Source organism: Schistocerca cancellata, chromosome 5 (genome assembly GCF_023864275.1).
Source record: "Schistocerca cancellata isolate TAMUIC-IGC-003103 chromosome 5, iqSchCanc2.1, whole genome shotgun sequence".
NCBI lineage: Eukaryota > Metazoa > Arthropoda > Insecta > Orthoptera > Acrididae > Schistocerca > Schistocerca cancellata.
The window spans coordinates 127373390-127401270 of record NC_064630.1 but is presented as its reverse complement, the minus strand read 5'-3'; the positions used below and the strand labels follow the sequence as shown (position 1 = coordinate 127401270).

The window sequence follows — 27881 nt, the reverse complement described above, 5'->3', positions numbered from 1 at the left end:
TCCAGCCTCTCAAGCCTATTTATGACCTCCACTCATCTATATTTTTCATTTCCACTGTCACCTCTCTCCTTTTATCCAACTGCTTCTATCTTCATCCAGCTCTCTTTCTCTATCGCTGCCATTTTCCATCTCCCATAAACACTGTCCCCTCTCTTTTTCTCTCTCACTGGCACTGTCTTCTCTCTCTTCCATGATCACTGTCTCACTGCTGCTCTCTTTCAGCACAAAAAAGCGCGAATATGTTCAAAAGTCACAATTTTTGGTGAGGAAGGCGGAATGAGGATTGAGGCAGCTGGTTGCCCAAGTTTCTGTCAGAGTCTTTTAAAGAAGAACCTATTCGCTTTTTTTGTGCCCCGACAGGGACCTGTTCCCACTGGTTTCCTTCTTTTGTCTTCTATAGCAAGGTGTGCTACTTATATGAAACTATTTCTATACGTCAGCAATGTGAGGGAGTTTATTTATATACTTCGACACATTTACATACTTCGTTACACACAAACAACAAAAAAGTACCCATAATATAAGCTTAAGACAAAATTGTTTGCATTAGGTCTATATTTTCTCTGGATACTTTTCTCATTGATCGTAATTCATTAAAACGCCCGGCTTATGATTTGTATCGTAAAACAATAAAAACGTTATTAATATTATTTTACTGAATTCGCTCTTTCCAGTTTTACATAATTTTAAGTTCTTTACTGGCATGTTAAAACCCTTTTCAGCACATTTTTGTTACTGCAGTACTACTTTGGCCAAATCTGTATAGGCGTGGAGTATCCTCTATACAGAGACAGTGCGTCGTAAAGTTTTATTGGTAAAAAAGAAATGCTAACTGGAAACATAGTCCGGTGACCACAGTACCCATGCGATCACCCTAGAATCCTCGCCATGTGTTTACCACGCCAGTTACAGCTATATTTACTCCTCATACCGGTATTACGTGCATATTTGACGTCCATAAGTACGGTATGTATGAACCAATGGATCTCGGTATTGGATAATGATCCCAAAATAAGTTTCAAGTTTCTCCTGTAACATCCTGTCATGAGCGTATGACAAAAATTTCGGCGATTTACCATGAATAGAAATCACAGAAGTGGCCATCCAAACAATTCGTTCGATTGGTGCCCAAAAATAACGGTTTTTCGGGAGTATCTTGACAATGCACACAGATTTTGGACAATGGGAAAATTGTGTTTCTCGATGAATATCTAAAGAACATACAGTTAAAATTTGAGCAATTTGCTGCGATTGGTTATTTAGATAATTACTGTCCACGCTGCAAAAATGGCTAAAAGGATTTTTTTGCATTTTCTGCATAAGTACGGTAAATTTGTATTTCTTGATCTCGGAAACGAATAATGAAATCGAAAAATGTTTCGAACTTCCCCGTGAATATTATATGAAGGACATATGGTAAAAATTTCGACGATCTGACATGAATACAAATTATAGAAGTGGCCGTAGCCACATTTGGTGCTTTTCGTTCCGAAAATAAAGGTTTTTCTGCGTTTCCTCAGAAACTGCCCGTGAATAAATTGTGCTCTTATAACCGCCTAAGGTCAACTCTAGATCACACCTAATGCAAAAGAACCAACTGGTTTGCTCAATTTGCATGCGCTGAAGGAAGTGTGTAATGTTCAAATTTTGATACTGATACAGTATATGCGTCCTTTATATAGTTATATATATGGTAGCTAGGCCAAGGACTGTCCAGAACACTTGAACCCTGATGTCTGCGATCAATAGAAGCGAGATATGACCCTCTGAAACATTGCATTTTCGCTTGTGGCTTTTTGGAACAAATAGGTACCTTCCACTGTTTATGTCGCTAGCAAAAGAAGAGATTATGTTCTATCGGTATTTTTTTTTCTTCAATTTACCAAAGTTACCCTCTTAGACTTTAGGTAGGTGATGTCTCTCACGTGTAAGACGCGTAGTTTAGCATGTGAATGGCTCATACCACTGTCTTTGGGACCAGCGATATGTATTCTAAGGACATTTTCATGCGGTTTTGTGTGTTCGAGATCATGCACTTCCTTTGAGAGAAAAAGGTAGGCGAACTGAGCAGCCATACAGTCGACCGTCACAACAGGGGACGAAAGTACGAACAGAAAACAAATCTAGTATACAAAAGCTTTAAGAACGCTTGGCCCAGTTTTGGATCGATGAAGAGACGTGGGCGTAGAAAGGCATGATAGGAATCAGCAGTAGTCGATGAAAAGTGAAGAATAGACTTTCTATTGTGAACCAGTGATTTGTGTGGAAGACGTTCAACTGATAACTAAGATACGATGCTATGGAGTACCTACGCAAATATGTGTTTAAGTTGTTGAATTCTTGAACATCAGGACCCAGTACGTTATACTGGATGCCACATCTTCAGCAGAAATCGAAGTCACGTTGACAGCACGCTCAATTTATCAGATACGGTCAACAGCAGATGATTGCTCGTCGAATGTTCTGTTGTCTATATTTGCTGTGCCGAACGACGCGGCGCAGTGGTTAGCACATAAAACTCGCATTCCGAAGGACGACGGTTCAAATCCGCGTCTGGCCATACTGATTTAGGTTTTCAGTGATTTTCCTATATCACTCCAGTCAAATGCCGGGACGTTTCCTTTCAAAGGGTACGGCCGATTTTCTTCCCTATCCTTGAAACAATCCGAGTTTGTGCTCCGTCTCTTATGATTTTGATGTCAACGTGACGTTAAAGCCTAATTTTCCTTTCTTTTGCATTTACTGTATCTGTTTGATCATAAAGAGATTCAGAATTGAAACTTCCTGGCAGATTAAAACTGTGTGCCTGACCGAGACTCGAACTCGGGACCTTTGCCTTTCGCGGGCAAGTGCTCTACCATCTGAGCTACCGAAGCACGACTCACGCTCGGCGCTCACAGCTTTACTTCTGCCAGTATCTCGTCTCCTACCTTCCAAACTTTACAGAAGCTCTCCTGCGAACCTTGCAGAACTAGCACTCCTGAAAGAAAGGATACTGCGGAGACATGGCTTAGCCACAGCCTGGAGGATGTTTCCAGAATGAGATTCTCACTCTGCAGCGGAGTGTGCGCTGATATGTTTAATCTGCCAGAAAGTTTCATATCAGCGCACACTCCGCTGCAGAGTGAAAATCTCATTCTAGATTCAGAATTACTTCGGACTTGATGCAATGAATGCCAGCTCTCTTTAAACGTAAAAAAACTGCAAAACACTATTTATAAAAAGACAGAGAACCCTTATCATGCAATTAAAGGCTCATTGGCAAACTACGTTGTTTACACATATAGAAGTAACATCAGAAAGATATGCAAAATGGGACCAAGGTGAATGAAAGACTAATACTTTTTAGGAGTATTCTGAAAAGTGCAAATCGTTTGCAAACAAACCCACACGCTATACACTCAACCAATGCTAAAGTAACTGGAGTCCGTAGCGAGTGTACGTAACAGCAAACATCGAATGAATCCAAGACGCACTGCTATCATCGTAAGAGGTTGGTGTACCCCATTCGAGATCTAACTAAATAGTTCGGAGAATCTTTGGATGAAAGATAGTTTTCTTTTCGCGAAAGCTACGAGGACGTCGATCTTCTGTCGCCAGTGGAATAATATGAAATGTGTTTGTAGTAGTTAAAACAGCAATACTGTTCATAAAAAGCGTCTCGACAAATTTAACAAACAAGAAGAGCTCCAGAAACTGACAATCTGTGTAAAATATTTTGCTTACGATATTACCACCGCTAAACACATGGCAGCGCTATGTGAAAAAAAGGACACATTCGAACAGGTCTCGAGCACTGAGGGTTCCGTACAAACTTAATTATATATCTAGACAGTTCATCAATTCCGGGAGTCGAGGATCTCGGCGATTTTTACCTGATATTGACATTGATTTTGACAAGACATCGCTTCCAGAAATTCGGAGACTATTTATCCGCCGATACCAGGCAGCGACTTTCAATTATAATGTCCTCCCATGTACGGGAATTACATAATGTGTGTGGGAGTGCAGTTTGTGACGCAGGAACGACGAAACATGAAGTTCTAGCTGATCATGAGAAGGGTCTTAATAGACTGAGGGACAACCAGACAGTCTGATAACAAATGATAAAAATAATTTTTTCGTGTGATATAATCACAAATTAACAATTTGGGAATTTTTTCTTTACTTGTACTGTGAAACCTTTAGGAACAAGTTATCTGTTATGAAAATATGTGACTTAACTGGCCGTATCGTTTGATTACATTGACTTAGGTGCTTGTATTCATTACACTGCGAAGCAACAGTACGTCTTTCTTATCACATAAATTTTTACTTAATATGTCTACCCGTTCTTGAGAAAAATGGCTTTGAACAGTCGGCAAAACAGACAGACAGAGGGACAAAAGTGACACTATATGGGTTCTGTTTTTGGTTGGTTGTTTGTTTGGGGGAAGAGACCAAACAGCGAGGTTATCGGTCTCATAGGATTAGGTAAGGATGGGGAAGGAAGCCGGCCGTGCCCTTTCAAAGGAACCATCCTGGCATTTACCTGGAGCGATGTAGGGAAATCACGGAAAACCTAAATCAGGATGGCCGGACGCGGGATTGAACCGTCGTCCTTCCGAATGCGAGTCCAGTGTGCGGTTCTGTTTTTACTGATTATGTTAGGAACCCTAAAAGCAATGAAAATAGAACGTAAAGGGCTCAAATATGATTCGGATGCAAGACAAATGAATTTATTGGGTGTTTCTCCCACAAAACTGTCATTTGTATTTTTCTGTAGTAACTGTTATTTTTACCAGACAAGCAAAAACTAAACGTATTACTAAATTAAAGTCTTCAGCCGCCTTTTCCTAACTTTACATGAAGCTAAACTCTGGAACTACTGTAGGAATTTTGATACTGTTTTCACTAATAGATAAACTGATCCACGAGTAAGGTTTGTGTATGTAATTGATTACCGCTACGGCAGACAAGTCGTCCGACCGCTGATACTTTGTGTTACCCACGTGAAGCAGGGCCAGTGGCTAGTTCCATACTAAGTGTAACACCTTTTATAGCAAGTATATCGTAACGAAAAATATGAAGGAAACCAGATTAGCTGTACGTAAGAGCTTTATGGGCATACTATTGCAAGGAAAAGTAGATAAGTGAATTATTGAATGTATAAAATTCAGTTATCATTATATTCCAAATAAAATTCATGTCAACATACATTTTTATTGAGTGACAGCGTCAATGCAAACAAATAATTTTTAACACAGTCAGTTTCGCGCCTTTGGCTACCCTGAATGTTTCACAACTGACTATGAAAGACCGGCACCAAATGGATTAAAATAAATAGCAGCTATGTCTAGTGTAATCGTGAATAATCTTACATAACAACTAGTCATAATATATGCCGGCAAACGTACAAAACCTACACAAAAGAAGCCTGTTATCAGCTGGAGTGCGCATGACAGACTGTCGATGCAGGAAACGCTGTTGTAACTATAAGGAACAAAGGGAATAAGAGTTGCAGTCAGCAGAGAGCGGAGAAATCAGACTAAACAGCAGGTAGATACAAATAAATCCAAAATACTACGTCATAAAGAGAGACAGTGTTTGAAAATAACATTGGCATGAAAGTAGTAAGTCAACAGGTTAAAACTATACAGGATCTCTATTACATGTCACGATGACGACGTCCGAAGTACACCAGCTACGAGGCAACCAGCACTGAAAGTCAGCTGCGAATGCTATAAGACACAGAAAAATTTGGACAAATTAATCAGCACACATTGTTTACATTTATAACGTACCACCAACCCACAACCTCAATTATTTAAAGAATCGATCTCCAATGTATGTGATATGTGACTAGTTTACAAATGAGTTCTTGTCTTAAACAGTTGACGTTAAGCAATAAAACCTTCTTGGATGAAGACGCAAAAGTCTAGTATTTCATGCATCTCAATGTTCATGACGTCATATGTCCTCAACTATGGTGTCTTACAGTGATATGATTTTGCAGGTACATTCATGACGTTTGTGGATACTGTCCACAAAATACGTTGCGAGTAGAATTGGTAGTAAAGAAGTAATAAATTCAAACGTCAAGCCTAGTGCTTAAGTATCGCTGCACGAACAGAGATATGTAGTAGCAAATTAATTTTTTTCCTTTAATTTATTGGTGTCAGCGAGAGAATGTTCGGAAAAGGTTTGCAATTAAATACAATATTTCTTGAGAATCACCAGGTGGTCTCACTCTAAAATACTTGGTGAATATCATCTGGGTAATTTGCGTGCGGTGACTTAAGCTGCTTCAAGACAGTTGCAACGGTTTCTAATTTAATACTTGACTTACTGTGTTAAATCTTTAACGAAAGATTATATCTCTTAAAGTGTATAGCGTTATAGTATTTTAAATTTTTAAATTCAGTCAGTAATTATATGAAGTACTGAAAAACTTTGGCTGCGCCTGGAAGTCGCTGTATAGGCAATCTGCAACGGCGATTAATGGCCGAGTATCATTTAAGTGGCTGAGTAATATGGATTTTCTGAGGTATGTCTAGTACATTGCCTCTTAATATAACGAAAGGTTGAGCAATATTATAGTGGCTGTCATGTAACACTGTGTAATGGAAATTTGTGCACACAGAAGACGGATGCGGAGTGGCTGTTCAAGTACGGGTCGTACCTGTCCGCAATATCGGAGCAGCTGCTACTCTACTGCTGGCTGGGCCACGAAATCCTCTCAGAGGTGAGTCTGCACACTGCTCCACAGTGCTTTATAATTTTACTAATACCACATTTTGAAAAAGAAGCCTCTCTACTGATCGTAAATCTCTCTGGTAACTTTCAGTTATAAATCAACTTTTAGCAATGACTGCGTGAAGCTGTACTGAGCTCGTTCTATTCATATTTATTATTTTTAATTTGAATCGATCACATAATTCTATGGTATGATACCCTTTCACTTGTTTATGATTTACCTGACTATTTGCTGTATCATTGTCTTCACATCAAATACACTTCCATTGTACACTACTGGCCATTAAAATTGCTACACCACGAAGATGATGTGCTACAGACGCGAAAGTTAACCGACAGGAAGAAGATGCTGTGATATGCTAATGATTAGCTTTTCAGAGCATTCACACAGGTTGGCGCCGGTGGCGACACCTACAACGTGCTGACATGAGGAAAGTTTCCAACCGATTTCTCATACACAAACAGCAGTTGATCGGCGTTGCCTCGTGAAACGTTGTTGTCATGCCTCGTGTAAGGAGGAGAAATGAGTACCATCACGTTTCCGACTTTGATGAAGGTCGGATTGTAGCCTATCGCGATTGCGGTTTATCGTATCGCGACACTGCTGCTCGCTTTGGTCGAGATCCAATGACTGTTAGCAGAAGAGGGAATCGGTGGGTACAGGAGGGTAATACGGAACGCCGTGCTGGATCCCAGCGGCCTCGTATCGCTAGCAGTCGAGATAACAGGCATCTTATCCGCTTGGCTGTAATGGATCGTGCAGCCACGTCTCGATCCCTGAGTCAACAGATGGGGACGTTTGCAAGACAAGAACCATCTGCACGAACAGTTCGACGACGTTTGCAGCAGATACAGAAAATGTTCGACTGCTTCCCTGGCCAGCACATTCTCCAGATCTCTCACCAATTGAAAACGTCTGGTCAGTGGTGGCCGAGCAACTGGTTCGTCACAATACGCCAGTCACTGCTCCTGATGAACTGTGGTATCGTGTTAAATCTGCATGGGCAGCTGAACCTGTACACGCCATCCAAGCTCTGTTCGACTCAATGCCCAGGCGTATCAAGACCGTTATTACGGCCAAAGGTGGTTGTTCTGGGTACTGATTTCTCAGGATCTATGCACCCAAATTGCGTGAAAATGTAATCACATGTCAGTTCTAGTATAATATATTTGTCCAATGAATACCCGTTTATCATCTGCATTTCTTCTTGCTGTAGCAATTTTAATGGCGAGTAGTGTACTTCCTGCCAATTACGAATTGCATGTCGAATATCCATCTTATAATCAGTTTGTATGTTCAAATAAACTGATACAAAAAATGACAACACCAAGAAGGAGATGTGCGACATAAACGGATGTTGTTCAGGCGCATTTATACATCTGAAAGATGATGTCTCTTCACATTTCGCTACTGTCGTGTAAGAGTGGCGCTAGCAGCGCCGCTATAAGGATGCACATCACGTTTGCTCGAACGGTCGTGAGCGTTTGTTACCCTTGAAATTGGACACCGTAAGTTGATGTTAGTCTAGAATACCTTTAAGTCGACATAGGTGGCATTACCAACACCTCCACACCGTAAGTTGATGTTAGTCAAGAGTACCTTTAAGTCGACATAGGTGGCATTACCAACACCTCCATGAGTTTGAAATAGGTCATGTAACAGGGCTACGAGAAGCTGAATATTCCTTCTGCGACTCTGCATAAAGACTTGGCAGGAATGTAGTAACTGTACATGTTGACACGGGAGTGTACGATCACAAGCTGACCGGGCTCTGGATAGCCACGTGGCATTACCGAGAGGGAAGACAATCGTGTTTGGCGTATGGCTCTGTTGCATCGTACTGCTTCTCCAGCAGTAATCTGAGCAGCATTTGGCAACATAGTGACACAGCGAATTGTTACAAATCGGTTACTTCAAGGACAGCTCCGAGTCACACACCCTGTTGGCGAAACAAAGACTGCGCTTTGTTGGCAGAACACTTAGAAGATGCGACAAACCCACTAAAGCGACAGCCTACATTACACTTGTCCGTCCTCTGCCGGAATATTGCTGCGCGGTGTGGGATCCTTACCAGGTAGGATTGACGGAGGATATCGAAAAGTGCAAGGAAGGGCAGCTCGTTTCGTGTTATCGCGCAATAGGAGTGAGAGTGTCACGGATATGATACGCGAGTTGGGGTGGCAGTCACTGAAGCAAAGGCGGTTTCCTTCAAGGCGAGATCTATTTAAGAAATTTCAATCACCAACTTTCTCTTCCGAATGCGTAAATGTTTTGTTGACACCCGCCTACGTAGGGATAAATGATCATCATAATAAAATAAGAGAAATCAGAGCTCGAACAGAAAGATTTAGGTGTTCCTTTTTCCCATACGCCATTCGAGAGTGGAATGGTAGAGAAGTAGTATGAAAATGGTTCGATGATCCCTCTGCCAGGCACTTAAGTGTGTATTGCAGAGTAACCATGTAGATGTAGGCGTAGATGTAGATGTAGCGTGCATTCCACTGAACAAACCACCTCCAGTAGATGTAGATGTAGCGTGCATTCCACTCAACAAACAACCTCCACTAGTGACTTCAGTGGTGTAAAGCGAGAGCTCATTGCAGGGCAGAGTGTAGGTCTGTTGTGTTACCTGATGAAAGATGATTCTGCCTCGGTGCCCGTGATGGCCGTTCGTTGGTTAGACGGCGGCCAGTGGGGCGCTGCAACCAACCTGTCTGCATGCTAGACGCACTGGACCTGCACCTGGAGTTATGGTCAGGGGTGACATTTCGTATGACAGCGCGAGCACTCTCGTGGTCATACCACGCACCCTTTATTGTAAAACTGTACACCAGTCTAATGATTCCATCTGTCAGTCATGAGCAGCATTTCAGGGCGTGTTTTCCAACAGGATAATGCTCGCCCACATACCGCTTTTATAACGCAACATGCCCTATAGTGTGTCGGCATGTTGCCTTGACATGTAAGTCCTATACAATTTGTTCTAAGTATTAAAATGGTTCAAATGGCTCTGAGCACTATGGGAGTTAACATCTATGGTCATCAGTCCCCTAGAACTTAGAACTACTTAAACCTAATTAACCTAAGGACAGCACACAACACCCAGCCATCACCAGGCAGAGAAAATCCCTGACCCCGCCGGGAATCGAACCCGGGAACCCGGGCGTGGGAAGCGAGAACGCTACCGCACTACCACGAGATGCGGGCGTTCTAAGTATTAGTTTGTATAACCTCACAATTCAAGTTATTGCACTCTGAGCACTGTGGTTCGTTTTGGCAAGCTCCACCTACTTCAAAAATAATTAGCTAGCACTCCTGGCGGGCCTCTGGTTCGTTTATGGTTTGTTTTAGCAAACTGCGAGTCTTCCACTTCCTAAAAAAAAAAAAAAAAAAAATTTGCTTGCACTTCTGGCCGTCCTGCAGTTCGTATTGTCCAGCAATACATGCTTAATGTTTCTCGATGTATCACAACAGTGGCTCGTTCCAGCAACCCAGCCGACAGGAACACTACGGTATAATCGAAACTAAAGCCGTATTGCAACTTCTGACTTACGACGTATTTTTCTTAATTAACTTACGTAGCCTGCGTTTGTGACGCAAACAGGCTGCTCAGTCGCGTGCTCTGTGCGTGACGTGTAGACTGAGCAGAGGCGTGGCACGGCACGGCGCGGCCGTGCTGTGCTGTGTTGTGTTGCAGAGCGAGCGCCTGCAGGCGTCCGCCTACAGCAGCGACTGGACGGCCGCCCCGCGCCGCCTGCGCGGCCAGCTGCGTGTCTTCCTCTGCCGCGCCCACCGCCCGCTGCGGCTCACGGCCAGCAAGTTCTACACCATCTCCAGGGACACCTTTCTGATGGTGCGTGGTGCGCCTCTTCCGCTCGTCCGCTACCTCTAACGTAATATGGATTCAAACTTGACGGCTCAAAAGTGTAGACATTCCCCAATGCGTTTCAAATGACGGTATTCACACAGGCCATAAGTGGGATGGGACTGGGTACATCTACTTCTACATTTACACTCCGCAAGCCACCCAACGGTGAGTGGTGGAGGTCACTTTATGTGCCACTGTCATTACCTCCCTTTCCTGTTTCAATCGCATGTGGTTCGCGGGAAGAACGACTGCCAGAAAGCCTCCGTGCGCGCTCAAATCTCTCTGATTTTACATTCGTGATCTCCTCGGTAGGTATAAGTAAGGGGAAGCAATATATTCGATACCTCATCCAGAAACGCACCCCCTCGAAACATGGACAGCAAGCTACAGCGGGATGCAGAGCGCCTCTCTTGCAGAGTCTGCCACTTGAGTTTGCTAAACATCTCCGTAACGCTATCACGCTTACCAAATATCCCTGTGACGAAACGCACCGCTCTTCTTTGGATCTTCTCTATCTCCGCTGTCAACCCGACCTGGTAAGGATCCCACACTGATGAGCAATACTCAGGTATAGGTCGAACGAGTGTTTGTTGATGGACTACATTTTCTAAGTACCCTCCCAATGAATCTCAACCAGGCACCAGCCTTACCAACAATTAATTTTATATGATCATTCCACTTCAGATCGTTCCGTACGCATACTCCCAGATATTTTACAGAAGTAACTGCTACCAGTCTTTGTTCCGCTATCATATAATCATACAATAAAGGATCCTTCTTTCTATGTATTCGCAATACATTACATTTGTCTATGTTAATGGTCAGTTACCACTCCCTGCACCAAGTGCCTATCCGCTGCAGATCTTCCTGCATTTCGCAAAAATTTTCTAATGACGCAACTTCTCTGTATATTACAGCATCATCCGCGATAAGCCGCATGGAACTTCCGACACTATCTACTAGGTCATTTATATATATTGTGAAAAGCAATGGTCCCATAACACTCCCCTGTGGTACTCCAGAGGTTACTTTAACGTCTGTAGACGTCTCTCCATTGAGAACAACATGCTGTGTTCTGTTTGATAAAAACTCTTCAATCCAGCCACACAGCTGGTCTGATATTCCGTAGGCTCTTACTTTGTTTATCAAGCGACAGTGCGGAACTGTATCGAAAGCCTTCCGGATGTCAAGGAAAATGGTATCTACCTGGGAGTCTGTATCTAATATTTTCTGGGTCTCATGAACAAATAAAGCACATTGGGTCTCACACGATTGCTGTTTCCGGAATCCATGTTGATTCCTACAGAGTAAATTCTGGGTTTCCAGAAATGACATGATACGCGAGCAAAAAACATGTTCTAAAATTCTACAACAGATCGATGTCAGAGATATAGGCATATAGTTTTCCGCATCTGCTCGACGACCCTTCTTGAAGAGTGGAACTACCTGTGCTCTTTTCCAATCATTTGGAACCTTCCGTTCCTCTAGAGACTCGCGGTACACGGCTGTTAGAAGGGGGCAAGTTCTTTCGCGTACTCTGTGTAGAATCGAAATGGTATCTCGTCAGGTCTAGTGGACTTTCCTCTGTTGAGTAATTTCAGTTGCTTTTCTGTTCCTTGGACACTTATTTCGATGTCAGCCATTTTTTCGTTCGTGCGAGGATTTGGAACTGCAGTGCGGTCTTCCTCTGTGAAACAGCTTTGGAAATAGGTCAACGTCAAGATACCTCAGGAAGAAACCACGGCGACGTTAGTAGTGAGCACTGGAAGTTGACATATTATCACCACAGTCACACATGTTACTGTAGTGTTATCCCGTATCCCTAGTCTTTATAATTTTGCTTTGTTTTTGTGCGACAATGCAGATGTTCCATGACGACTTGGACAGTTTTTCCACCGACCGTTCTTCCACAAAAGGAGCCATATTTCACTGCATGACAAAAAGTTACACTCAGAAGACGTGATAGTATGTCAGTGTAACTTCACACACGTGCATAATTTCGACAGTTATGTAAATGGTTAGAGTTACAATTCCCTGTGCTAGGTAGAACAGCCACTGGCGTGTATTAATGTTGTTTCTTATTCAGTTTTCTTACCAGGTCTGCTAGGTTATACACAGGGTGTAATAAAAATGTATGGCATAAATTTTAGGACACATTCCTGTATGGACATGAGTCTCGAAATGCTTTTTTTTCCATGTTACAGCCAATTTTCTCCACCTCATTGATCATGAGAAACACACACGAACAGAACGCAGCAGCATAACACAAGAAATTCTTTATAACAGGAGATTTAAACATGTCCTCCGTGGGAATAGATGCATGTATCAACGTGCCTTCGTAGTGAATCTCGGATGCGCTGATGTATCCCTAGAGTATTGCGCAAGGTTTCGCAGCCTTCCATAATACGGGCGCGGAGACACCGGACATGTTGTGCTGGGGTTCCATGCACAAGCGCTTTCAAATGTCCCACAAATAAATGTCCAATGGGTTTAGCTCCGGAGAGCGTGGAGGCCAGGAAATTCGACCTTGTCTACCTATCCATCTGTCACCGAATCTCTTATTTAGAAGCCGACAGATATTAACACAAAAATGAAGAGATGTTCCATCGTGCATGAAGTACATGTTTTGTCGCACAACTAAAGCACATCTGCTAACAGGTCAGGTAGCACATTCTCTACGACATTATGGTAACTTTGTCCGTTGAGCGTGGGTGGAAGAAAGTGAAGTCCTGTCAAACAGTCACCAACAGACACTGAAAGAAAATCTTGCTTGATGACTTGCTTCAACAGTTTCTTGACGATTGACGTCTGCACATACATGCCGATTGCCCAAATTTACAATCTGTTCTCGCTAAAACTCGTTGGAGAAGCTGCGTTGTAACATGGAAACAAATCGTTTCCAAACCCATATTCACATAATATAATTTCTTACTTTAAACGTGAGGAATTATTGCCGTACATTTTTGTTACAAGGGGCATGAACAATGTCAGATGCTGAGTGATCACAGTGAAGGACACGAAGGTACCGTGTACTTGTGTGAGCAACTGATACTGTTTGAAAAAGGGCTCATTGTCGGTCTTCATGTGGACAGCTAATCGAATCGTGCGATATCCAGATTTGTGAGGCATTCGGGTGTGTTGTACTGCAGGGGGACGTAACGACAGGCAAACTCGGCGTTAAAGGAGATTAGCTATAATCTGCACCCAGCACATCTTAATCCCTTCAGGTCTGCACTTACCATCTCCCTACAACATTCTCTGCCATCCCCTCCCATTCGTCAGAGACTAGCAGCAGCCCGACTAGGGAATTGGCTGCCATTAATACCACAACATGAAGATGTGTATCTGAAGTAGTGCGTGACTAGGAAGTGTAGACGCTGATGCATGGCATCGCATCGCGATGATTTGCGGTTCTGTATTATGAATGACCATCATCAGTGAGTAGCCGGCGACGCTTGGATAGATCCTAAACTTCCAATATTTCGGAGACGCACAGCGGCGTTACTCCTGGCATCGTGGTTTTGAGAGCCATCGAGTATGACTTCAGGTCATGGCCGGCAGTGAATGAGAGAAATCTGACAGCACAACGGTGTGCCACAGACATCTTGGTCCTAGTGTGTTACCTCTCATATGACAGTATTCTGGTCCCAATTTTGACAGGAAAAAGCTCGTCCACATATAGCACGTGCGACTATGAACTGTCAGCCTGATGTTTAGGTACTCCTGTGGCCAACAATGTCCCCAAAGAACATATGCGTGACCAGCCCGGACGTCAACTGTGTCCCAGCGCCAATATCCGAGATATCACGGACCAGTTGCAACAGTTGTGAGTCAGCTTTCCTCATGAGAGGCTACAGCAGCCTTATGATACCCTCCCAGCCTCATTAGTGCGTGCATCCAGGCCAGAGAGGATGCAACGTCAAACTCACGAGTGGGCTCAAAATACCAAGGTCCGCAGCTCGCCGTCTAGTGGCTAGCGTTGCTGCCTATGGATCACTGGGTCCCAGGTTCGATTCCCGCCGGGTAAGGGATTTTCTCTGCCTGGGGACTAGGTGTTCGTGTTGTCCCCATCATATCATCATCATCATTTGTGAACGTGGCTAAAATTGGACTGTGTGAAGATTGGTACATTCTAAGGGCACTGATGACCTCGCAGTTGAGCGCCCCAAAAACCAAACTTCATCATAGTGCCAAGTTATTTGTAAATTTGAATCTATTATTTAGACACTGAAATTATGTCCCATACTCTCTGAAGACGTGAATTTTAATTGACTTCCGGAAAGCGTTTGACTCGGTGCCCCACTGCAGACTCCTAACTAAGGTACGAGCATATGGGTGGCTGTAAAAAATTACGTAGTTGTGGGTACTTATTTCCACAAAAAATTGCCCTGACTGACAATTCCTTCCTTTACTAAGTGAAAAAAACATGTTCAAATGTGTGTGAAATCTTATGGGACTTAACTGCTAAGGTCATCAAAAAAATGATTCAAATGGCTCTGAGCACTATGGGACTTAACATCTGAGGTCATCAGTCCCCTAGAACTTAGAACTACTTAAACTTAACTAACCTAAAGACATCACACACATCCATGCCCGAGGCAGGATTCGAACCTGCGACGGTAGCAGTCGCGCGGTTCCAAACTGAAGCGCTGAGAACCGCTCGGCCACCCCGGCCGGCTAAGGTCATCAGTCCCTAAGCCAGTCTACTGACTGGTTTGATGCGGCCCGCCACGAATTCCTTTCCTGTGCTAACCTCTTCATCTCAGAGTAGCACTTGCAACCTACGTCCTCAATTATTTGCTTGACGTATTCCAATCTCTGTCTTCCTCTACAGTTTTTGCCCTCTACAGCTCCCTCTAGTACCACGGAAGTCATTCCCTCATGTCTTAGCAGATGTCCTATCATCCTGTCCCTTCTCCTTATCAGTGTTTTCCACATATTCCTTTCCTCTCCGATTCTGCGTAGAACCTCACTCATTCCCTACCTTATCAGTCCACCTAATTTTCAACATTCGTCTATAGCACCACATCTGAAATGCTTCGATTCTCTTCTGTTCCGGTTTTCCCACAGTCCATGTTTCACTATCATACAATGCTGTACTCCAGACGTACATCCTCAGAAATTTCTTTCTCAAATTAAGGCCGGTATTTGATATTAGTAGACTTCTCTTGGCCAGAAATGCCTTCTTTGCCATAGCGAGTCTGCTTTTGATGTCCTCCTTGCTCCGTCCGTCATTGGTTATTTTACTGTCTAGGTAGCAGAATTCCTGAACTTCATTGACTTCGTGACCATCAATCGTTATGTTAAGTTTCTCGCTGTTCTCATTTCTACTGCTTCTCATTACCATCGTCTTTCTCCGATTTACTCTCAAACCATACTGTGTACTAATTAGACTGTTCATTCCGTTCAGCAGATCATTTAATTCTTCTTCACTTTCACTCAGGATAGCAATGTCATCAGCGAATCGTATCATTCATATCCTTTCACCTTGTATTTTAATTCCACTCCTGAACCTTTCTTTTATTTCCATCATTGCTTCCTCGATGTACAGATTGAAGAGTAGGGGCGAAAGGCTACAGTCTTGTCTTACACCCTTCTTAATACGAGCACTTCGTTCCTGCTCGTCCACTCTTATTATTCCCTCTTGGTTGTTGTACATATTGTATATGACCCGTCCCTCCCTATAGCTTACCCCTACTTTTTTCAGAATCTCGAACAGCTTGCACCATTTTATATTGTCGAACGCTTTTTCCAGGTCGACAAATCCTATGAAAGTGTCTTGATTTTTCTTTAGCCTTGCTTCCATTATTAGCCGTAACGTCAGAATTGCCTCTCTCGTCCCTTTACTTTTCCTAAAGCCAAACTGATCGTCACCTAGCGCATTCTCAATTTTCTTTTCCATTCTTCTGTATATTACTCTTGTGATCAGCTTCGATGCATGAGCTGTTAAGCTGATTGTGCGATAATTCTCGCACTTTTCAGCCCTTGCCGTCTTCGGAATTGTGTGGATGATGCTTTTCCGAAAGTCAGATGGTATATCGCCAGTCTCAAATATTCTACACACCAACGTGAATAGTCGTTTTGCTGCCACTTCCCCCAATGATTTTAGAAATTCTGCTGGAGTGTTATCTATCCCTTCTGCCTTATTTGACCGTAAGTCCTCCAAAGCTCTTTTAAATTCCGATTCTAATACTGGATCCCCTATCTCTTCTAAATCGACTCCTGTTTCTTCTTCTATCACATCAGACAAATCTTCACCCTCATAGAGGCTTTCAGTGTATTCTTTCCGCCTATCTGCTCTCTCCTCTGCATTTAACAGTGGAATTCCCGTTGCACTCTTAATGTTACCACCGTTGCTTTTAATGTCACCAAAGGTTGTTTTGACTTTCCTGTATGCTGAGTCTGTCCTTCCGACAATCATATCTTTTTCGATGTCTTCAGATTTTTCCTGCAGCCATTTCGTCTTAGCTTCCCTGCACTTCCTATTTATTTCATTCCTCAGCGACTTGTATTTCTGTATTCCTGATTTTCCCGGAACATGTTTGTACTTCCTCCTTTCATCAATGAACTGAAGTATTTCTTCTGTTACCCATGGTTTCTTCGCAGCTACCTTCTTTGTACCTATGTTTTCATTCCCAACTTCTATGATGGCCCTTTTTAGAGATGTCCATTCCTCTTCAACTGTACTGCCTACTGCGCTATTCCTTATTGCTGTATCTATCGCGTTAGAGAACTTCAAACGTATCTCGTCATTCCTTAGTACTTCCGTATCCCACTTCTTTGCGTTTTGATTCTTCCTGACTAATGTCTTGAACTTCAGCCTACTCTTCATCACTACTATATTGTGATCTGAGTATATATCTACTCCTGGGTACGCCTTAAAATCCAGTATCTGATTTCGGAATCTCTGTCTGACCATGATGTAATCTAATTGAAATTTTCCCGTATCTCGCGGCCTTTTCCAAGTATACCTCCTCCTCTTGTGATTCTTGAACAGGGTATTCGCTATTACTAGCTGAAACTTGTTACAGAACTCAATTAGTCTTTCTCCTCTTTCATTCCTTGTCCCAAGCCCATATTCTCCTGTAACCTTTTCTTCTACTCCTTCCCCTACAACTGCATTCCAGTCGCCCATGACTATTAGATTTTCTTCCCCCTTTACATACTGCATTACCCTTTCAATATCCTCATACACTTTCTCTATCTGTTCATCTTCAGCTTGCGACATCGGCATGTATACCTGAACTATCGTTGTCGGTGTTGGTCTGCTGTCGATTCTGATTAGAACAACCCGGTCACTGAACTGTTCACAGTAACACACCCTCTGCCCTACCTTCCTATTCATAACGAATCCTACACCTGTTATACCATTTTCTGCTGCTGTTGATATTACCCGATACTCATCTGACCAGAAATCCTTGTCTTCCTTCCACTTTACTTCACTGACCCTTACTATATCTACATTGAGCCTTTGCATTTCCTTTTTCAGATTTTCTAGTTTCCCTACCACATTCAAGCTTCTGACATTCCACGCCCCGACTCGGAGAACGTTATCCTTTCGTTGATTATTCAATCTTTTTCTCATGGTAACCTCCCCCTTGGCAGTCCCCTCCCGGAGATCCGAATAGGGGACTATTCCGGAATCTTTTGCCAATGGAGAGATCATCATGACACTTCGTCAATTACAGGCCACATGTCCTGTGGATACACGTTACGTGTCTTTAATGCAGTGGTTTCCATTGCCTTCTGCATCCTCATGTCGTTGATCATTGCTGATTCTTCCGCCTTTAGGGGCAATTTCCCACCCCTAGGACAAGAGAGTGCCCTGAACCTCTATCCGCTCCTCCGCCCTCTTCCCTAAGCTTACACACTACTTAACCTAAATTGTTCTAAGGACAAACACACACACCTATGCCAGAGGGAGGACCCGAACCTCTGCCGGGATCAGCCTCACAATCCACGACTGCAGCGCCTTAGACCGCTTGTTTACTAAGTGACCAAAGCACCAGAAGATAATATTATTACGCAGTTTTACTACCCTTCAGGTAGACTTATCACCACGGATATTTTTGGCATCTGAAATGGTTTACTGTTGTAAACTGAGCAAATTTCTCATCACTGAATCTAATTTTCGATCCCACAAGCATAACCTAGATTACCCCTTTGTAGGCAAGACCCAAACATAATTGTCGATTCAATTATACTTCATTAAACTTCACTGTTAGGATCTGGTAATATAACTACCCTATCGTTCACGCAGGAGGACCGTACAAACATACCGCCGTTTGAGTCTCGTACAGATTCCCGTATGGAGGGCATAGTGATAGACATCCCTGCGTTTGTGAAGCAGCTGAATGGGTTGAAAATAAATAAATCGCCAGGTCCTGATGCGATTCCAATTTGGTTTTACAGAGAGAACTCTACTGCACTGGCTCCTTACTTAGCTTACATTTATCGCGAATCTCTTGCCCAACGTAAAGTCCCGAGCGACTGGAAAAAAGCGCAGGTGACGTCTGTATATAAGAAGGGTAGAAGGATGGATCCTCAGAATTACAGACCAATATCCTCAACATCGGTTTGCTGCAGGATTCTGGAACATATTCTCAGTTCGATTATAATGAATTTCCTTGAGACAGAGAAGATGCTGTCCATGCATGAGCACGGCTTTAGAAAGCATCGCTCCTGCGAAACGCAACTCGCCCTTTTCTCACATGATATCTTGCGAAACATGGATGAAGGGTATCAGACGGATGCCATATTCCTTGACTTCCGGAAAGCTTTTGACTCGGTGCCGCACTGCAGACTACTAACTAAGGTACGAGCATATAGGATTGGTTCCCAAGTATGTGAGTGGCTCGAAGACTTCTTAAGTAATAGAACCCAGTAAGTTGTCCTCGATGGTGAGTGTTCATCGGAGGTGAGGGTATCATCTGGAGTGCCCCAGGGAAGTGTGGTGGGTCCGCTGTAGTTTTCTATCTACATAAATTATCTTTTGGATAGGGTGGATACCAATGTACTGCTGTTTGCTGATGATGCTGTGGTGTACGGGAAGGTGTCGTCGTTGAGTGACTGTAGGAGAATACAAGATGACTTGGACAGGATTTGTAATTGGTGTAAAGAATGACAGCCAACTCTAAATATAGATAAATGTAAATTAATGCAGATGAATAGGAAAAAGAATCCTGTAAGTTTGAATACTCCATTAGTAGTGTAGCGCTTGACACAGTCACGTAGATTAATTATTTGAGCGTAACATTGCAGAGCGATATGAAGTGAGACAAGCATGTAATGGCAGTTGTGGGGAAGGCATATAGTCGTCTTCGGTTCATTGGTACAATTTTGGGAAGATGTGGTTCATCTGTAAACGAAACCGCTTATAAAACACTAATACGACCTATTCTTGAGTACTGCTCGAGCGTTTGGGATCCCTATCAGATCGGCTTGAGGGAGGACATAGAAGCAATTCAGAGGCGGGCTGCTAGATTTGTTACTGGTAGGTTTGATCATCACGCGAGTGTTACGGAAATGCTTCAGGAACTCGGCTGGGAGTCTCTAGAGGAAAGGAGGCGGTCTTTTCGTGAATCGCTACGGAGGAAATTCAGAGAACCAGCATTTGAGGCTGACTGCAATACAATTTTACTGCCGCCAACTTACATTTCGCGGAAAGACCACAAAGATAAGATAAGAGAGGTTAGGGCTCGTACAGAGGCATATAGGCAGTCATTTTTCCCTCGTTCTGTTTGGGAGTGGAACAGGGAGAGAAGATGCTAGTTGTGGTACGAGGTACCCTCCGCCACGCACCGTATGGTGGATTGCGGGGTATGTAGATGTAGATGTAGAAAGCATTACATCAGTACGACTGATCTGGAATTCTCGAGGTAAACTCGCTGTCTCAAATCTGAAATCAATTTATTTAAGTAACAGAAATCTTTTCTGTCCATACAGTTCGTAAGGACTGAGAAGTAGTTCTCATCGAAGTAATGACTGAGCTGAAAGAAAAAAATCATTTCTCTTATTACTCCCGTACAAGGCTATATACTGTAAGGCCTCATAGTTGCTCAACCGTCACCATCATAATAAAGTATACTTCATTTAATTAAACTGATGAGGGAGACGAATGTAAAAGAAGACATGAGATTCTCTTTCTACTTGTGGTTATTAAATCCCAAATAATGCAAATTTTTAACATGGAACAATAAGTTCAATGTAACGTAAATCACATGGTACTCACGTCACTATCAGACAAATACCTGCTCTTCATCGTAATCGTGAAATCACTTATACAAAATGCAATAAACCTTTGGGGAATAAAGTATCGGCTTGCTTAAACTCGACTGTGATCAAGCACAGCATGTAAACAAAACGGAGTCTGCTTCACAGTAATCGTAAGCACAAATACCGCTTTGCTGTTCTTTCTGCTTCCATACCTAAGGAATATTACTTTTCCAATATGCCGCCCAAGTTACTAATTACAGAAAAATATTACCTTATCTTGGAGAGTAGATGGATGGAGAAATGTTAAGTACAATTTTCAGCACAACATCATGAACACATACCCTACGTTGCTTTCATACATCATTCTCCATCTCTCTCAGAGTAATTCAACGCAACCATACACATTAACACACTACATCACACACATGCAAAATCACAGCTTCACTCCAGAACAGAGTCGAAGGGAGTAAGACGAAGGTGAAGAGTTGTGTTCGGCTTCTAACTTGTAAGCCAAGTGCCCTCGGTCTTCATGGTGAGTCACTTCTCGCCTCAAAGTTTTTAGCCAAGACAAACTAGTGTATCAGGAGCAGCAGTGATACTACCAAAAATCAGTTGGTGCAGATATGGCAGCAAAGATGGTTCACGAGTAACAGACAAGTAAAAAAATAATGTAAACTGGCAAATTACAACAGATTACTTTCACAGTGTTCTCCTGTATCTTCTATTTTGAAGAAGTGTTCTGCTAAAGATACGTATAATCAGCTCTTTCTTACCTTCAAGATGAAGGTGAGCTCCGCTTGAGTGTCGATGTAGTTAAGTGAGTAAATGAAATAATAGACCTACCATATTCCTTTTGAGGTGCAACATATTTTATCCTATTTGTTTACCTTCACCAACTGTTATCGCACAACATTACAATCGATTACACCACACTATTCCACTAATACCTATCTTTACGTCCTAGACTCCTCTGTCTGTGTTTTGATGCTACGTTAGGGGCCTGTCTCAGCGTATCTGTAGCGCACACCAAGGTGAAGAGTACAATTCTTCGAAACAGTTTCCGATTCTCAATGGTGTTTTTCATCTTATCAAAGTTCCATATAAAATTGGGACTGATGTGAGGACAACTTTATCTATTCACTTACTTACAAAAAAGTTTAATTCATTTTTAAATAACGCCAGGTGACGTCGAACGTTTCCTAAGATTTACACACCTTGCAGTATAACTGAAAGCAAAATATGATTTTCGGTTTACAATGCCTGGAGAGAGAAAAAGCCTACACTGTACGCTGAAAATAAGAACGTAAACTGATGAAGCAGTTTCCATTAAACAATCTTTTTCCTAATAGAGCGCTCTATTGAAGGAGAAAAAATTTTGGTTTTCAGATTATTTGGTACTATGAAAAAAAAAACCTCAGTGGATAACGTAAACAGGAGCTAAGTATTCCCTAGTGTTTGTATGTACACACGGAGTCTAAGAAAAAAGGTCACATATTGCTACAGGCACAAAACTTGGAGAAATTTCCTAATTATTTGTCGGAGAACCAATACCTGCTGAGGTATGGACCGTTTTTTTACGACGAGTAATGTGAAGTACTTACGGACGAGGTAGGATTCACAAGAGATTGTAAATTACTACAATAGGTACTTGTTGGCAGATGCAAATCCTCGAACAAACGTGGAGGTGAGGCACCAGGATCGCTACGGTATCAATGTGGGGGCAAGTGAGAGACGCTTGGGTCACACACTTTACCAAATAGATTAACAGGGCCTTTGGGTCAATGCTTTCTGCGCGATGAATTACCAGCCCTATTGGAGAGCATTCTCGTGCATGGTTTATGCATGACGGTACACCACACCGTTTTCTACGAATTGTGCGACAGCACCTCACCACAACGTTTTATGGGGAATGAATTTGTCGAGGATATCCGTTGGCATAGAGTCCATGTTCGCCGGAGCTGACGCGCGTGTGTGTGTGTGGGGGGGGGGGGGGGGGGCTTGCGGGTGCTCAACGACGAGGTTATCATCGCCCATCGGACCTGAATTCCTTGGATTTATGGGTATGGGGACATTTAAAGGCATTGGTGAATGCCCAACCCATCGACAATGTGGAGACGTTAAAGGAGCGTGTGACCTAAGCATGTGGCCCAGTCCGAATGGAGCCAGGTATATCTGAAATAGTACATGCTTAAGTGCGAAAAAGCGATGGAGGATGTATCAGAATGAATGGTAATCTCAAGCATCACTGAATAATATAGTGTCTACTTCTACATAACACACAGATCGGAATGAGAAAACTGATTGACCCATATCTCACTGGTATTGATTTCCGACCACGTGAGTACAGGACTGTTTCTTCTAATTTTGAGCAGAACTACCACGTTTGGGACAATGAGGCAGCCCGTATATTTTCACCATCAAATAAATGCGGAGGTTTTAAAAAGTCTGGACGATACTTTCCCTGTTGTTTCGGATCTCAGGAGTTTAACACACAAAACAGTGATCATAAGGCCGTTGCAGCATCCCTGAATTTGGAAGTTAATAGGAATATAAAAAAAAGGGCGGAAGGTTTATCTGTTTAGCAAGAGTAATAGAAGGCAGATTTCAGACTACCTAACAGATCAAAACGAAAATTTCTGTTCCGACACTGACAATGTTGAGTGTTTATGGAAAAAGTTCAAGGCAATCGTAAAATGCGTTTTAGACAGGTACGTGCCGAGTAAAACTGTGAGGGACGGGAAAAACCCACCGTGGTACAACAACAAAGTTAGGAAACTACTGCGAAAGCAAAGAGAGCTTCACTGCAAGTTTAAACGCAGCCAAAACCTCTCAGACAAACAGAAGCTAAACGATGTCAAAGTTAGCGTAAGGAGGGCTATGCGTGAAGCGTTCGGTGAATTCGAAAGTAAAATTCTATGTACCGACTTGACAGAAAATCCTAGGAAGTTCTGGTCTTACGTTAAATCAGTAAGTGGCTCGAAACAGCATATCCAGACACTCCGGGATGATGATGGCATTGAAACAGAGGATGACAAGCGTAAAGCTGAAATACTAAACACCTTCTTCCAAAGCTGTTTCACAGAGGAAGACCGCACTGCAGTTCCTTCTCTAAATCCTCGCACAAACGAAAAAATGGCTGACATCGAAATAAATGTCCAAGGAATAGAAAAGCAACTGGAATCACTCAACAGAGGAAAGTCCACTGGACCTGACGGGATACCAATTCGATTCTACACAGAGTACGCGAAAGAACTTGCCCCCCTTCTAACAGCCGTGTACCGCAAGTCTCTAGAGGAACGGAAGGTTCCAAATGATTGGAAAAGAGCACAGGTAGTCCCAGTCTTCAAGAAGGGTCGTCGAGCAGATGCGCAAAACTATAGACCTATATCTCTGACGTCGATCTGTTGTAGAATTTTAGAACATGTTTTTTGCTCGAATATCATGTCGTTTTTGGAAACTCAGAATCTACTATGTAGGAATCAACATGGATTCCGGAAACAGCGATCGTGTGAGACCCAACTCGCTTTATTTGTTCATGAGACCCAGAAAATATTAGATACAGGCTCCCAGGTAGATGCTATTTTTCTTGACTTCCGGAAGGCGTTCGATACAGTTCCGCACTGTCGCCTGATAAACAAAGTAAGAGCCTACGGAATATCAGACCAGCTGTGTGGCTGGATTGAAGAGTTTTTAGCAAACAGAACGCAGCATGTTGTTATCAACGGAGAGACGTCTACAGACGTTAAAGTAACCTCTGGTGTGCCACAGGGGAGTGTTATGGGACCATTGCTTTTCACAATATATATAAATGACCTAGTAGATAGTGTCGGAAGTTCCATGCGGCTTTTCGCGGATGATGCTGTAGTATACAGAGAAGTTGCAGCATTAGAAAATTGTAGCGAAATGCAGGAAGATCTGCAGCGGATAGGCACTTGGTGCAGGGAGTGGCAACTGACCCTTAACATAGACAAATGTAATGTATTGCGAATACATAGAAAGAAGGATCCTTTATTGTATGATTATATGATAGCGGAACAAACACTGGTAGCAGTTACTTCTGTAAAATATCTGGGAGTATGCGTGCGGAACGATTTGAAGTGGAATGATCATATAAAATTAATTGTTGGTAAGGCGGGTACCAGGTTGAGATTCATTGGGAGAGTCCTTAGAAAATGTAGTCCATCAACAAAGGAGGTGGCTTACAAAACACTCGTTCGACCTATACTTGAGTATTGCTCATCAGTGTGGGATCCGTACCAGATCGGGTTGACGGAGGAGATAGAGAAGATTCAAAGAAGAGCGGCGCGTTTCGTCACAGGGTTATTTGGTAACCGTGATAGCGTTACGCAGATGTTTAACAAACTCAAGTGGCGGACTCTGCAAGAGAGGCGCTCTGCTTCGCGGTGTAGCTTGCTCGCCAGGTTTCGAGAGGGTGCGTTTCTGGATGAGGTATCGAATATATTGCTTCCCCCTACTTATACCTCCCGAGGAGATCACGAATGTAAAATTAGAGAGATTAGAGCGCGCACAGAGGCTTTCAGACAGTCGTTCTTCCCGCGAACCATACGCGACTGGAACAGGAAAGGGAGGTAATGACAGTGGCACGTAAAGTGCCCTCCGCCACACACCGTTGGGTGGCTTGCGGAGTATAAATGTAAATGTAGACAGTCATAAAGCCGTTATGAATCGTGTGTTTTTCTCATTAATAAACTCTATTATTCCTATTTCCTAAACTATGATACAAGTGTTTCATATTTTGAGAGTTGGTAGTATAGACAAAAAAATTTTCAAGTGTGCATGAGCTTTAAGGTGCAGACCTACTACATCACTAGTGTGGAAAACATATCTTCTACTAGAAGCTACTTGCTGTTACAAACGACCTACAGAATGCAGGAAATAAATAAGGACACAGTGCTCTACTATTGTACCGGAGACAGCACGCAGTAAATGTCTGTTACTGTTGTTACTGTAAACTGTATTCACAGTTCACGGTAAGTGCTGGTGGATATGGTTTACAGTAACAACACTAACGGGTGTTTACTGCATGCTGTGTCCATGTACAGTGGCAGAGGAATGTGTCATTTGTTTACTGCATTCTGTAAGTGGCATGCAATAGCAAAGAACTCGCAGGAGAAGTGTTTCGCAGCAGTGAAGATGAATTAATCCTGTTAGCTCTTGAGGTATGCATTTCAGACCCCACGTTTACTGGACATTTTTTCCTTGCTCTGATCTCAAAATATGGATTTTTGTAACACCTGTATTCGGACTTTGTATCTCCGAAGGAATCTCATAGAGTCTCTTCTACCGTTCGGTACAGTGCTAGGGAAAGTGACTGCACTATTCGACGCCGACGTCGCGTACCGTTATGTTCTGTTGATGTCCAGAAAGAAAAGAGTAAATCGATCAGTGCCTACGGTGCAAACTTCCCGACATCAGTTTGTTTCAGATTGAAGAAACAAACAACACGCAGATCGCAGCTGTAAAATGATCTGTGTTCTTATCCTTCCTTTTGTTTGTAAAAGTCACGAACACTCGAATCTTGAACTGGTCTTTCTTTCCACCTTTCATTATCCACCTCTCGTTCTTCTTATCCACGTACGAGCAAGTAAATTTGCGCAGTGAAGATTTTAAGCAGACAGTAACTGCAGGTAAATACCGCCGTTAACCCACACAAAATTCCTTTAGGTACTTGTCCTTCGTATTATTGATTTAAGTTTCCGACACCTCGTTCGGAAAAGTTAATCTCTGTTTTATCGTCCACTGCAGATTAATAGTCACCGCTGCGGTGGACTGTTGCAGTTGATGAACGCGTCTTTTTCGTACTACGCTGTGCTGAGGCAGCTGAATGGAGACTGATGAAGCAGGCGTCGGACCTGGGACGACGACACCAGCAGCAGACAAGCCACGGGGCGCTCGGAGGCCGCATCATCACCCTTGTGTACCTGCTGTGGCTGCTGGAACAGAATAACACATACTGCAGCCCAAAAACTGATCAAGAATCTGTTTGTAACGTAAATGATAAATTAGTTTTGTCTTTCCATTAGAAATTTTAATGCAGAATAACGATAAATATCAATATATACAAAAAACCTTTCGAACATTTCGTTCCTTATCTATGCACCATAAAAAATTATTCATCTGTACTTCAGGTCTCATTTTACAGCTTGCCAGCACCCCTCTGATTTCCCTGGTATCTTTAAAATTACGCTTATTTCCTGCAAAAGTGCTTCTCTATTTTTTCTTTCTTTAAGACAATAAATTGTACCCAACACAATGGGCATATAAACACGTGTTTCTATTATCTTTAAAAAAAGGAAATTTTCCATAAATACAGAGGATCTTATCGTTTAAGCTTCGTGGCACCCTCCCGTTAGCTCATCAGTTCGCTGAGTCATGGCTTTGTTTCCGCAAGTCAACTATCTATTCGCATGAACGTCAGAGGTTTGAACGACTTGCACCGGTTCCTAATCGACAAACGATCATGATGTGAACATCGGATATTGGCTACTGGGTGAATTTTAAAATCGAAAATACATTCCCGACCTTAGAGTGTTAAAACACCTGAAAATACACTACTGGCCACTAAAATTGCTACACCACGAAGCTGACGTGCTACAGACGCGAAATTTAACCGACAGGAAGAAGATGCTGTGATATGCAAATAATTAGTTTTTCAGAGGATTCACACAAGGTTGGCGCCGGTGGCGGCACCTACAACGTGCTATCATGAGGAAAGTTTCCAACCGATTTCTCATACACAAACAGCAGTTGACCTTCTTTGCCTGGCGAAACGTTGTTGTGATGCCTCGTGTAATGAGGAGAAATGCGTACCATCACGTTTCCGACTTAGATAAAGGTCGGATTGTAGCCTATCGCGATTTCGGTCTATCGTATCGCGACATTGCTGCTCGCGTTGGTCGAGATCCAATTACTGCTAACAGAATATGGAATCGGTGGGTTCAGGAGGGTAATACGGAACGACGTTCTGAATCCCAACAGCCTCGTATCACTAGCAGTCGAGATAAAACGCATCTTATCCGCATGGCTGTAACGGATCGTGCA

The 27881-nt window shown here is 42.8% G+C and overlaps 1 protein-coding gene across 1 annotated transcript in view; it reads left to right on the top strand.

Annotated features, from left to right (window-relative positions):
• The window catches only part of LOC126188391 (uncharacterized), a 78864-nt gene extending 52001 nt beyond the window's left edge, over positions 1-26863 (top strand). Inside the window, exons 5-7 of the mRNA XM_049929992.1 lie at positions 6623-6724; positions 10434-10596; positions 26619-26863. Of these exons, the coding sequence (XP_049785949.1) occupies positions 6623-6724; positions 10434-10596; positions 26619-26863 (510 nt within the window). The remainder of the gene's footprint in view (positions 1-6622; positions 6725-10433; positions 10597-26618) is intronic.
• The last annotated feature ends 1018 nt before the right edge of the window (positions 26864-27881 follow it).